The sequence below is a fragment of the Musca autumnalis genome, unplaced genomic scaffold (genome assembly GCF_047663935.1).
Source record: "Musca autumnalis isolate F117 unplaced genomic scaffold, ASM4766393v1 scaffold_2, whole genome shotgun sequence".
NCBI classification, from domain to species: domain Eukaryota; kingdom Metazoa; phylum Arthropoda; class Insecta; order Diptera; family Muscidae; genus Musca; species Musca autumnalis.
In genome coordinates, this window is record NW_027411755.1 from 97,509,292 (window position 1) to 97,523,468 (window position 14,177).

General features: G+C 34.2%; 1 protein-coding gene and 1 long non-coding RNA gene across 2 annotated transcripts; one reads left to right on the plus strand and one right to left on the minus strand.

Moving 5' to 3' along the window:
- Positions 1–8,540: 8,540 nt before the first annotated feature.
- LOC141392340 (uncharacterized) lies at positions 8,541–10,254 on the minus strand. The gene is made up of 2 exons (XM_073965291.1): positions 8,740–10,254; positions 8,541–8,552 (listed from the first exon to the last, which is right to left on the minus strand). The coding sequence occupies exons 1-2, from the start codon at positions 10,252–10,254 to the stop codon at positions 8,541–8,543; spliced, it is 1,527 nt and encodes a 508-aa protein (XP_073821392.1).
- Positions 10,255–12,656: 2,402 nt separating this feature from the next.
- LOC141392973 (uncharacterized) lies at positions 12,657–13,697 on the plus strand. Its single transcript, XR_012409932.1, has 5 exons — positions 12,657–12,992; positions 13,179–13,259; positions 13,319–13,416; positions 13,479–13,531; positions 13,595–13,697. It is a non-coding gene; the product is annotated as an uncharacterized lncRNA (long non-coding RNA).
- The last annotated feature ends 480 nt before the right edge of the window (positions 13,698–14,177 follow it).

The window sequence follows — 14,177 nt, forward strand, 5'->3', positions numbered from 1 at the left end:
CTAAGCATAACATTCGTCTTTCCACAGTTTGATGGACCCGCTATTAATGCTCGTATAGTATTGGGTAACAAAGTACTATGTCGAGGGGTTTTCCTTTGTATGAAGTCCCAATTTCGTACTGTAATTTTAGCATGTTGCTCAACTAATCTCATGTTTACAACTAATGATTAGTATAAGAACACATGACTATTTATAATATATATAATCGATTTACATATATATTTTGTTTAGCACATGTGAAAAAGTATAAAATGATTGTTTACAACGCAAATCGATTTATTAGAAAGAAAGCCGTTAAAGGAGGAGGACTTGTAAATAAGTTGATAAACTCTCTTCCAAACAAACTTCATCTACCAGGCTATCAATTTTGTGGACCAGGTACAAAGCTAAGAAAACGTATACAAAGAGGAGATCAAGGTGTTAATCCACTGGATGCTGCTTGCAGAGTACACGATATTGCCTATTCACAGAAAAAAAGATATTGAACAACGACATATTGCTGATCGTAAACTAACTGAACGAGCTTGGGAGTTTTTCAAGTTTCCTTCGATGTATAGATAGCTCTCCGATGGTAGTATGTAAAGATCTTGATTTTGTATACTTATACGAATTTCATCGTTGGTCTTACATGATTGGATGTATGGAACATAACTGTGGTAGTCTCTCTTTACAATATTCTCATCAGAGAGAGGACGTTCATTAATATCGATTATTTCAGACATTTGGTTTGACTTTTAATTTTATAAGCTTTAAAAATTCTTTATTTTCCTTGCTGAGAGGAGGTCTTGACCGCTTGAGGACTTGATGTTGAATGTTTTTTGGTGTTCGTTTTTGGTTGTATTTATTGTAAATAATCATGGCTGCCTGGGTCTTATATGAATTCGTAGCGTAATTTCTTCTCCTCTAAAGTTTATCAAGCGACCTTCTTGATCTAATATGAGTATCTCCAGATGACTTATTTCTTTGACGTTCACCGGCATATAAATGAGATTCATCGGTCTCTCTGCCAATGTATAGCCTGGTGGGACGTCAAGAGCGAATTCATGCGCAGGCGACCCATTCATGAATGAACCTGTAACAATATTGCAATGTATTTGTATGGCAATGACCTTTAAAATGTTAACTGGAAGGTTTGAAGTGTGCTTTTTGCCAGGTTCAAAAATTTTTCTGGTGAAACCAAAGAGTTTTGCTATAGACTTTTCTTTATCAAAGTATATGGGATCATGAGAGGATAAGATCTAAATTTGTAGCGTATTATTGTTGGCTTTAATCACAATCTGTTAATGTGGATTGCTCTATACTGTGTCTCCAAGTAGTGAGCAATGTCTTGTAGTTCATATTAACCTATGGGTATCTTTATAATTTTGTCTCCGATATGTCCACGTTTGTGATTGGGTTTTATGATTGAAAATCGATTAAACAACACTCATAACTACCCTCTCCCAATTCAATAGGAGGTGAATAGTTTGAGTGTATAATTGATGATTAGACATCGGATTTTGCATATTTGCATATTTTTTATTAATAAAGATACGAAAATTCTGATTGGACCAAAATTCGTTTTGAAGAAAACTGAATGCAATGACAGGCTCATATTTTTTATTTTTTTGCATATTTGCATATTTTGCATATGCACAAAATATGCAAAAAAAAATATGCAAAAAATATGCAAAATATGCAAAATATGCAAGTAATTTTTTTGAAGAAAATCATCAAATTAAATTTGGAAAGTCATCAAAAAGTGTTCTAAATTAAGTTTATTGCCGTTAAACGTCAATTTCTTAGCAGATTATCATGTTATTAATTATTATTCCGCCACAACAATAAATCTGGACTTAAAGACTTAGAAAATTTCCTATAACCCAGCCCTCTTATTACAACATAAGTTGCTTTCTAATACAGATTTGTTCAAAAACTCAATCAGAAATGTCAAAATGTATGTATCCAAATATGTTGACAGTTTCTGCTCGGCCAAAATTATTTGACAGAATAACAAATGAGCAAGAAATTAAGGCTAAGAAAATATTGAATATTACATAAAATCGTTCATATTTTATTAAAAACATATAAAAATATATACGGTGCCATCATGAATATTTCCCTCTGAATTTTCCACACGGAAAATAATTTTTAAAAGTGAAATTCTTTTAAAATCAATATTTGTTAAAAGTTGAAAACTACTAGATTCGCTTCATTATGGCGTATTCTAGTCGAAGCGACAAAAATATTCCTTTTTTGGTCATAAATACGGAAATAAAAAATTGTAAAATTGGGGAAAGGAAACAAATTCTTCACGGAATAAGAATCGGTTCAGATTTGGACATTGCTCCCATATATACAGTACATTCGCGATAATCCCTAGACCACAGGTTTCGGCGATGTCCGAATTATCAATTTGTTCGGATTAACGAATTGTAAGCAAAATAAATCATTTTATATGATTAAATCACTCGTGGAAGTTATATAATAATACTTTTTTAAATTGTAATTGCTAATAACGAACACTTAAACGAAAGTGCTCTACGTGTAAAAAATAGTGAGATTTTTCTACTCGACAATCCGGAAAAAGAAAAAGCCAATCAGATTGTGAAAGTAGTGCTAGAAATATGGCATTTTTAAAGTTTACATCAGTATGTAAGCAAACCTAGAGACAGATGTGGAATTTCATCGTTTTATAAATTAATATTCCTTAAAATCTTCGCCTTTTAGTGTATAGTGCATTTGACAACTTTAATGACAATATTGCACGAATATTTTTCTTAATATATTTATTTATATCCTATACAACAAACAAAACTGAAACAATTTTTTACCAACTTCTCCATTAAACAACTGTCAAAATACGAAGCAATGGTAATAATTAGTACAAATTATCGAGTACACGGACGGGTATAAATTAAACAATTGTGTATACAAAACGGTTATGACTTTTCGACTGTGTTATCAAAATTGTTTTCCTGTAGCAGGAATGAACGAACCATATTTTTTAGCATTCCAAATACTTTTCTAGCAGAAATATGTGAGTGGTTTTGCCATTTTAAAAACAATTCCAAGGTTTTTGACTTATTTTACCACTACCACTCTATTGTGTGGTTCTTCTAAGTGATCTCATTTTGCACTAATCATTGGGCGTTCTTCATTTTGCTTATTATTCATCGTGGATGGGTATAACAATAATGCATTACTTTTCGCCGAGGAGTGAACATTTTCCAATTTTCCGATATTATAAAATTATGTATTTTAAGTGCATTAAACTAAAACCAAGTCATAAAAATTAACGTGGCAGTTAGAGCATTTTTCCAAAGAAGCTTTTTGACCATAAAGAACAAAAATTGCCAATTTATGTCAGTATATACTGAATAAAGGACAAACACTATAAAATATATTCAAATCTAATATGTGGATATTCAAAACGTATACTTCTAATTATCGTTATATTCCAGAACGTGGAATCGTAAATGGTACTTTAGTACTTTTCCCCATTTTTCGCTAAAAAACGAACCCTTTTTCCAAAAACTAGAAAAAATTGCGCTTTTATCTAAACAAAAATAGCGATGACTAACTCTAGCTTCTTTGTTTTTTTGCTAGACAATTTCGGCCGAAACTATTACCATATTTGGACACGTTGATTTTGACATTTCTGATTGAGCTTTTTTGAGTATAGGAAGCAAATTATGTTGTAATAGGAATGCTGGGTTATTTGACATTTTCTCACCTGGTGAAAACTGATTTAAGTCTTGTTAGTCTAGATTTATTCCTGTGGCGGAATATCTCGAGAGTCTCAATAACATAATAATCTGCAAAAAACTATGTTAAACGTCAAAAAACATAATTTAGAATGCTTTTTTAATGGTTGTCCAAATTTAATTGACGATTTTTGTCAAAATAACACTTTCGTATTTAGCATATTTTTTGCATATTTTGCATATTTTTTGCATATATTTTGCATATTTTTTGCATATTTTTGATATGACCCCAAATATCGAAAAATTGACCCTCAAAACGCCTAGATCCAAAATTTGAGTCCAATCGGATAAGAAATAAAAAACATGCTAAAATCCGATGTCTATTGATGATTTACCCGTCAAAGTAAACGTTCTTGAATTGTAAGATTCTTTTTTTATTTATTTTATTAAAATTACTTAAATGTATTAAGTTTACAATACATTATTCTTATCCATCCATGAATTATGCTTGTTTGATAATCCCAGCCATTTAACAAAGACTTTATCACCCTTTGTTCTTAATATTTTCTCAACTAAGTATGTATTGGGATATTTTGTAGATAAAAGTTCTTCTTTATAGAAACAACCATGTATGGGATTTCTTTCATAGTCTTCGAGTAAATAAGTAGTAGGGTTTGTAATTCTTATTTGTCTTATTTTGAATATTTCCGTAGTCCAGTTTGGTGTGTACCCCTTTTCAAATTGGTGTTTGTATTTGCTGATGCGAACATAATAACACACACGAAGATTTTGTCTCTTAAAGATTTTTATGTGGTTGAAAGCAGATTTCGACAATATCTTCTCATTCGATGAATTTACTTGAATAGGTGCCATTTTTATTGTTCGATGAGGCGTTTTATTGTATTGGCCAACCAAGCTTTTGTATATATGAATCCATCGATAATTTCCATTGTAGCTAAAATCCTTCCACATCATGCCCTTTAAAAATCTATTGAAACGTTCAACAATTGAGGCTTTCAAGATACTGTATGTAGAGTAGTGGTTTATGGACTGTTTCTGCATTAATTTTTTAAATTCCTTGTTGAAAAATTCTTTTCCATCATCGGTTTGCAAACTCTTTGGAATTCTTCCATCTTTCAAAATTTTTTCAAATGCTCTATATGCTTCCGCGGCTGTTTTTGTTTTAAGTGCTTCACACCATGCAAATTTCGAAAAGGTGTCGATGACAGTAAGCATAAATCTGTATCCCCTGTTTGTTTTGGAATAGTTGCCCATTTAAGCTAAGTCAGCTTGCCAAAGATCATCGATACACTTTGTAATAACCCTTCGTCTTTTAAAATTTCTTCGTGCTTAAGAGTGAAGTTCGTTCACCAATCCTCGCTTTTCCATTATTCAAGTTTTGGGGGATTTATTAGTGCAATTGAGTTGAATGGTGGTTGAGATAAGACTTTAAAAATGTCCCTATGTGATTGTTTTAGTAGGGATATTTCTTCTCGTAGTAGAGTACACTCCTGAATAATATTTTGGTTTAATACTTCTTGTATGTGCTTGATTTGTGAATGTACGTATGCTTGGTTGACCGCATCCGTTCCTTCTGCTGGGGGTGCAACGTTCCTAATTTTTTTATTTTGCACGTCAAGGTTGTTATCTTCGTCAATATTAATTCCCAGTATTCTCGAAACATTTTGTATTACTTCTATTGAGTTGGTTTTTGGATTATGATTATAATGATGACCAAACTTGTCAACAGTCATAGGTTGATTTTTTCCTTTGATGTTTACTTAATATATTATGTTGTCTTCTTCGAAGTTCTTCGATAATCGAAATAATCTCATTAGTATGATTATTGTTTCCGGCTTGTTGTGATGCTATCAACTGCTTTAATCGGTCTACCATCTCGTTGGGTATATATAGTATATATAGTTGGGTTTATTAGGATTTAGTGTCATTAAGACTTTGCTACTGTGAGTATCCCCCATTAACGTTTTAATTATCCGCTTATATTTGTGTCCTTTGTTCCCCTTGATTCGACCATTAGGGTCATAGTTTAATTTTAATGCATTTGAGTCCAACAAGATTGTTTTATATTTATTACTAGCGGACCCGGCGAACTTCGTCTCGCTATTAAGGAATAAAATTTCATACAAAAACTCAATTTTCGATTTTTCCAATTTTCCGACTTTTCCAGAGAGATTTTCCAAAATTTTCTTCCGTAAAGACCTTCTACTCGAAAATACGAATAACTGACAAAAAATTTTACAGAAATCGGCCTAGCCGTTCTGATTTTATGAATTACTATACATTTTTTACACCATTTTTATATATATAGATTATTATCTTTAGCAGTCTGTTTATGGGTTCTGTTAATGGTTTAAAAGTATTTTTCAATTCAGTAGTTTTAGCGTCTTCGCCCATTTTAATGCTTTGAAATTTTCTTTTCAAAACATTTCTGGACTTTACAAGTCGTTTCAACATTTCCTCCTCCATTGTCGCAGGTGTACTAATGTAAATAAACTATATAACATCTTTTAAATAATATTATGGTTGAATAAATGTATGAAAGCCTTTTCGATATCTCCCAGAGTGAATTTCATAATCTTTAGAAATCGTCAGAAATCCATACTTTTCCTTCCAGCATTCATGACAAATTTCTTTGAAGGTATCAAAGCTCATGTCGCACCCCAAATGATCGTTGTATATATGTCTTAAATTCAGATCGTCTTGTTTAAACATGATTATCATATTTGCATTATCACGCAGCAAATGCTTTGGTATCCGCGTATATGTTTGACATAAGTAAAATGAATCGACATTCTTATGTCGACCCATACTAAAGTATCTTTTAATATTGTTTTGTTTATCACATGATACATCGTCATAAATCATGATTGAGTTTGGTTTTATTTCATTTGTTTGTATAACATCATCATTGTTGGTGAATGTGAACATTCCCATCCCTTTTACAGACGAAATCAGTTTCTTTAGATACTCATATTTTGGTTGATACAGCGATTTTGAATAAATGTAAACATTTTCAAATTTTAATCCATTAGGGCTGTTCACTCTTTATTTTAAGGTGAGAGAAAATAAAAACAATTTATTTTAATTTCGATTTATGAATTTTTATTTATTTTTCAGGATTCTTTTTGGACGGTTTTAGAAGAAGTCGAAGACGATGCGGTTAATTGGCGGTAAGTACAACAACTGATTTTATTTCATTTTCTAATTCATTTTCTTATCCTATTTCTTTACAGCTAACTTCATTATTACTTACATACTATTTTTATACTATTTATTACAACTACGAAATTCAAGTATGTTTACATTAAAAAACATCAAATTAAAATATGTAAAAAATGAAATTAATAAAAATAGAAGGAGAAGAAAAAATCAAAATTAAAACAAAATAAAACCAAATTCAAAAATAAAAACAAAATGTTTAATACGCTCCAACATTCCGGCCCCATTGAAGGACCGCAGGTCTTCAATTTACTGGCAATGGAGCAAGTTTAGCAACTGGCCTCTTACATATGCCTCTCTTCGTCCTTATCTCCGCCACCCTGACCTTTCCGTCTTGGCCTTCGGTGACGCTGACGACTCGGCCGGTCAGCCACTCTTGAGGCGGTAGATTGTCCTCGTGTATTACCACCAGGCGTCCGATCTCCAGGTTGGATTGAGGCTGGTTCCATTTGCCTTTGTCCTGCAGTCCTAGGATATAATCCCTGGACCAGACCCGCCAGAACCTCTGCTTGAGAGCGCAGAGCATCTGCCAACGCTTGCAGAACGTCAGCTTGTTGACGCTGTCTTCGTCGACGAATTCTGGCGGCAGCGAACGCAGACCCGCTCCGACTAGTAGATGCCCGGGTGTCAGAGCTTCCTCGTCGTTGGGGTCTGGAGACAGCGGTGCTATGGGGCGACTGTTTAGCACCGCCTCTACTTCTGCGAGCATCGTGACCATCTCTTCTTGTGTCAGCAACACTTTGCCGACAGCTCGCAGAAGCAGGAACTTCGCCTGTTTCACGGCAGCTTCCCACAGGCCCCCGAAATGAGGAGCCCTCGGAGGAATGAACTTGAATTGCACGCTGCACGAGGCTGCGTATTCCTCCACGGCTTTGTGGCTTGCTAGGAACCTCTCTTGCAGTTCCCTCAGCTCTCGGCTGGCCCCGACGAAATTTGGCGCATTGTCGCACCATATCTTCCATGGGAGCCCACGCCTTGCGGCAAACCTTTTAAAAGAAAGAATAAAAGCATCAGATGACAAATCAGATACTAATTCAAGGTGAACCGCTTTGGACGTAAAACAAACGAAGACGGCAATATACATTTTGGTAGGTGGTCGCCCGCGTATTTTTAATGTAATATCAACGGGACCACAAAAGTCTACGCCTACTATTAAGAAAGGACGTAAAGCTCTCACTCTATCAGTGGGTAGATTTCCCATTACTTGGGTCATCAGCTTTGGCTTATATCTATAGCAATGAATACAATTCCGAACTATTCTGTTACATTCATCACGGGCATTTATTAGCCAAATTCGTTCACGGGACAAAGCTACTAGGGCCTTTGTACCAGCGTGACAATTTTTGAAATGTAAATCTCTCAAATATATCGAAACATAATGATGCTTTTTTGGGAGTAAAAGGGGAAACTTCGTATTATGTGGCAACTTCGCATTAAGCAACCTTCCACCTACTCTTAAGAGAGAAAATGTTCTTTTACACTCAGAGAAATCGTGTATAAATGGCGTCAATTTTTGAAGATTTGATTTTAGGCAGATTGATTTCTTTATTTTAGAAATATCCTCTGAAAAACTGGACTTTTGTACTACTTCGACCAATTTCAGGAAAGACCAATTCAACTCTTGAGCTGTAAGACAGATAGAAATTGGAATCTTTCGCTTCTTAACTCTATCAACGAATCGAAAGATATATGAGACCACTCTAAGAAGCTTTTTATAAGATGAGTGATCATTTATTAATTTTAGAAGAATGCTCTCAGAACATTCCTTATCTGTCTTACTATCTGACGCCAATAAAACTTTGGATTTTCTTACTTCCAATGATTTTTCTTCCTCTGTCAACTCAAAATGTTTGTTGACAGGCCATTTAGACATATCGTCTAATAGAAATTCGGGTCCTTCGAACCATATTGAAGATTTAAGTTCTTCAACACTGCATCCTCTCGACACTATGTCCGCAGGGTTTTGTTTGGTGGGCACATGGCGCCAAATACCGCTTTCTGACCATTCTTGAATTTCTGCGACTCTATTCGAGACGAAAGTGGCCAGAGTTGAAGGATGGGTTTTTAACCAATACAATATAATTTCCGAATCAGACCAAAAGTATATATTTTCAACTTCAAAGTTCATCATTGGTTTAATTCGCAACCACATATTCGCCATTAAATGTGCTGCTGATAGCTCCAATCTCGGAAGAGACATTGTTTTGAGCGGTGCTACTTTGGATTTGGCTGTTAAAAGCCGACAAGAAACTCCACTGGAGTCCAAAGCACGAACATAAAAGCAGCAGCCATAGGCTCGCATCGAGGCATCTGAGAACCCATGAATTTGGATCCTCGAGGAAGTGGTCGTGTTTACGAATCTTGGGATTTGAATCGTATCTAACTTCGAAAGGTTAAATTTGAAATCTTCCCATGCTGTATTCAAACGCATAGGAATCGATTCATCCCAGTCTAATTTATTAATCCAAAGTTCTTGCAATAGCATTTTGGCTTTGGTGATTATAGGGCACAAGAGACCGAGGGGATCAAACAAACGTGATGATATTGACAAAATGTGTCGTTTTGTAGCCTTCATATCTTGAAAGCCTCCCTCAATATAAAATTTGAAAACATCACTTCTTGGAGCCCAATGAATTCCTAATGCTCTTGCAGTTTCAGAACCTGAGTGTAATAATTTTTCACTGCAACTTGTTTCATTAAAGTCAGGATGATTTGAGAACCATTTGGTCAATTTGAATCCTGCAGAACTGAGAATGGTAGTCACTTGGTCACGAATTGTGAGCAGACTACTCAAATCAGCAGCACCAGTCAATAAATCATCAACATAAAAATCGTTGCGAACAACTTCAGCCCCAATTGGCAAAGTCTCTTTGGACAAATCGCTTAAATGGCTAAGACAACGTATTGCCAGAAATGGCGCAGAAGATGTGCCATAAGTGACCGTCTTCAATTTGAAAATTTGTAACGGATCACTATCGTTTTGTCTCCAAAGGATTAAGTGAAAATCTCTATCTTTCTCGTCAAGTAAAACTTGACGGTACATTTTCTCAATGTCTGCAGTAATTACATATTTATGTAGACGGAAACGAAGCAGAGTGGAGTACAACTCTTCTTGAATAGTTGGACCAACCATCAAGAGATCGTTGAGCGAAACATGTGAAGATGTCTTGCTCGAAGCATCAAAAACGACGCGAAGTTTAGTAGTTGTACTTTGCGGTCGGAAAACACATTGATGAGGAATGAAATAATGTGGCGTATTAGGAATTTTATTATTTGTCATTTCCATGTGACCTAAGTCAAGATACTCTTTCATAAAGGAATTGTACATTCCTTTAGATGTGTCGTCATGAGAAAGTCTCCTTTCCAAAGAGAGAAACCGCCTTTTTGCAGTTTCAAATGACGAACCTAAACGTTTCACATCTTCCTTGAAAGGTAAAGACACTTGAAAGCGCCCTGACGGTAAACGTCGCACATATTTTTGGAAATGTTCCTCACATTTATTTTGCTCATCAGACCAAATCTTTAATGAATTATTTGGAATCTCTTCCAACTCCCAGAATTTTCTAACAATTGCATCAATCGTTTCACTATTCCCTATTGAACTATTTAAATGGCATATAGTAGAAGTGGACCCCTTTGACTCATCGTATTTTCCAGCTACGATCCAGACAAGCGAAGTTTTTTGTAAAACTGGAAGACTCGGATTTGGTTTGATTTGGCCTACACAAAGAAGTTCGAAGAAAACTTCAGCACCAATTAACAAATCAACTCTCCGAGGTTCATTAAAACTAGGGTCAGCCAGTTCAATATTTTTAGGAATGTTCCAATCAGAAATTGATATCCTTTTATCGGGTTGAATATTTGTTATGGAACTCAACACCCAGAACTTAGAAGAAAATTGGGTTTGATTGAGTCTCGACATTATAGACAGTTGGACACTATTCTTTGAAAATGATGATAACTCAGAAATACCAGTTAAATTTAATCTGCCACCTTCTCGTTTTACCTTAAGCCTCTGTAATCAAATTAGGTTGAGAACCGGAATCTAGAAGAGCTCTAGCCAAAATGTATTTCCCAGAACTACTTCTTACCTGAACTAGTGCTGTGGCCAAAATTACGCCTTCACTCGACGCCGAATGGTTGACCGAAGCACTGGAAGTAGAGGGCTGCTCTTGATACAGATTTGAATTTAGATTATCAGAAGCATATCGATGCAGTAAGAAATGGTGTGCACCACTGCATACTCTACACTTCACTCCTGAATTGCATTTGGCCACCGTATGACCCTTCTTCAAACAATTAATGCAAGCAGGGACGGCTTTAATGAATTCAAATCTTTGGAGAACTGGTACAGCAGTAAAAGAAGAACAATTTGTTATGTTATGCTGCAAAGATCTACAGAAGACACACTTTTCTGGAGATTGTTTCTGTTTAGAAACAGAAAGTGAAGTCTTGAAATTCCTTTTAGGCTGATTATCAAATTTGGGTTTGTTTAATTTGGGTCTTGCACCAGAAGACTCCTCAGCAGAAATATGCTGGTATCTTTTATTTAATACAGCCTCGCAATCAGACCATAATGGGAGCTTTTCGAAGTCAAGCTGTTCTTCCCATTTGGACTTAGTGATTGGATCGACCTTTGACATAACTAAGTGGATTAAAATTGCATTCGTAATCTTTTTGTCATCACCAATTGACAACAATGAATCGTATATGGCAGAAACAGTATCGATCATGCTTCGCAAAGCAGAAGCCGAAGGTTTGGTGATCTCAGGAAGATCGAAAAGCTTAGCAATATTATCAAAAAATATCAAGCAATCATTATCATAAACCTTCTTTAAGCTGGCTAATGCTTTGGGGTAATTTTCTTCAGAAATCTGAAAAGCTTTTACAGTACCAAGAGCTTCGTCAGATAAGCATGAAATCAAATGGTTGAATTTTTCTATGTCTGTCAATGTCGGATCTGTGTGAACTAAATTTTCGAAAAGACTTATGAAATTCTTATATTCGGAATATTTTCCGCTGAATTTTGGCAATTTCATGTTTGGCAATCTAGATTGATGCGATTGAGCACAAAAAGAAGTCTCAGGCATACTGCTCCTCCTATTTTTAGATAAAACTCCTAAAAATAGGGACTTTGCCGATACACATAAGTCTTCCAATTCACCACGATCATCATTATCGGGATCTAGAATATCTACATAGTTCGGATTGCAAATGCATTGCCTCATCAATATATTTGTTTAAAATGTCTAATCGACATTCTAATTCAAATGAATTGAAGGATATTTTCTTTTCTCGGAAAGAAGTCTTAATTCTTTCAATATTTTTTATTATTTTTTCCTGTTGTTGCTTCAAATTGGCTATTTCCGTATCAGGATTACTTTGGTGTTTCTTACCACCAGCCATTTTGATATTAATCAATAAGTTTAAAGGAGTTTCAAACAACAGAAAAACTCTACACACTTTTATATTTGTTAGTGGTAGGAAATGTCAAGTTTATTATCAAATAAACTCTCGCTTTTTTGTAATAAAAATATAATTGTCAGCTTTAAAATAGTATATTAATACTATCTCAATTAATTAATTTTAGTTCGACAATTGAAAACACAAAAATTTCAGTAAATTAGAAATTTTGGAAAATTGCGTAGTCTAAAGCACCCTTAAGTATTTTGTGTATATCGATAACACCGATAACACAATTGATCAAATTGAATAACCGAAGATGGGTACTCAATTACTCACAAAGTATGTGGCACTAATGAAATTAAATCAAAACAAAAGAAAAATATTAGAGAAGTGGCAAATGTGCGAAAATAATAATTAAATTATATCAAATTGCCAAAAATAATAAATATTTTGTGTAAATAATTTCACTCGCGAAGTAAAATTGAATAATAATCGCGGAGAGTGGTGCTTTGAAAAGACCAACAACACAAACAATTGGAACGGCTGACAAAGTGAAATACAAAGCGGAATAGGAAAAGAAAAGCAAACTTAATTTAAATGTAATAATTAAGTTCGTGTTATTTTGCCGCGAATAACTATTGCCAAAGCGTTTCACAAAATGTAAATATGTTTTAATGATGAAGCGTATAGTGATAATTTGTGTGAAGTGTATATATTACAGACAAATTTGAACAATTTACAAATTCTCTAAACCTGAACAATTTACAGGTTAGGATTCACACAAATTATTACAACGCTTTTACCTGTGAATCAGAATCACTCTCCTGATTATGTTTGGATTTGCAGAGACGGCAATCACAGAATCGGGGCATTGATGAAGATCTGCAACACAGCAACAGGCAATAATGCGGGAAGTATATATTTTATGTAAAAGGTCTTTATGTTAAGCCCGGTTTTTTATTAATGTTCTTCTTCTTCTTTTGCAGCAATTTAGCAAAATTTGGTTTTATAGAAACTTAATAAAACACAACCGACACTTTATATCCCGGGTTTCGGCACCAAAATGTTCACTCTTTATTTTAAGGTGAGAGAAAATAAAAACAATTTATTTTAATTTCGATTTATGAATTTTTATTTATTTTTCAGGATTCTTTTTGGACGGTTTTAGAAGAAGTCGAAGACGATGCGGTTAATTGGCGGTAAGTACAACAACTGATTTTATTTCATTTTCTAATTCATTTTCTTATCCTATTTCTTTACAGCTAACTTCATTATTACTTACATACTATTTTTATACTATTTATTACAACTACGAAATTCAAGTATGTTTACATTAAAAAACATCAAATTAAAATATGTAAAAAATGAAATTAATAAAAATAGAAGGAGAAGAAAAAATCAAAATTAAAACAAAATAAAACCAAATTCAAAAATAAAAACAAAATGTTTAATACGCTCCAACAAGGGCTTTCAATCAAACTAAGCATAACATTCGTCTTTCCACAGTTTGATGGACCCGCTATTAATGCTCGTATAGTATTGGGTAACAAAGTACTATGTCGAGGGGTTTTCCTTTGTATGAAGTCCCAATTTCGTACTGTAATTTTAGCATGTTGCTCAACTAATCTCATGTTTACAACTAATGATTAGTATAAGAACACATGACTATTTATAATATATATAATCGATTTACATATATATTTTGTTTAGCACATGTGAAAAAGTATAAAATGATTGTTTACAACGCAAATCGATTTATTAGAAAGAAAGCCGTTAAAGGAGGAGGACTTGTAAATAAGTTGATAAACTCTCTTCCAAACAAACTTCATCTACCAGGCTATCAAT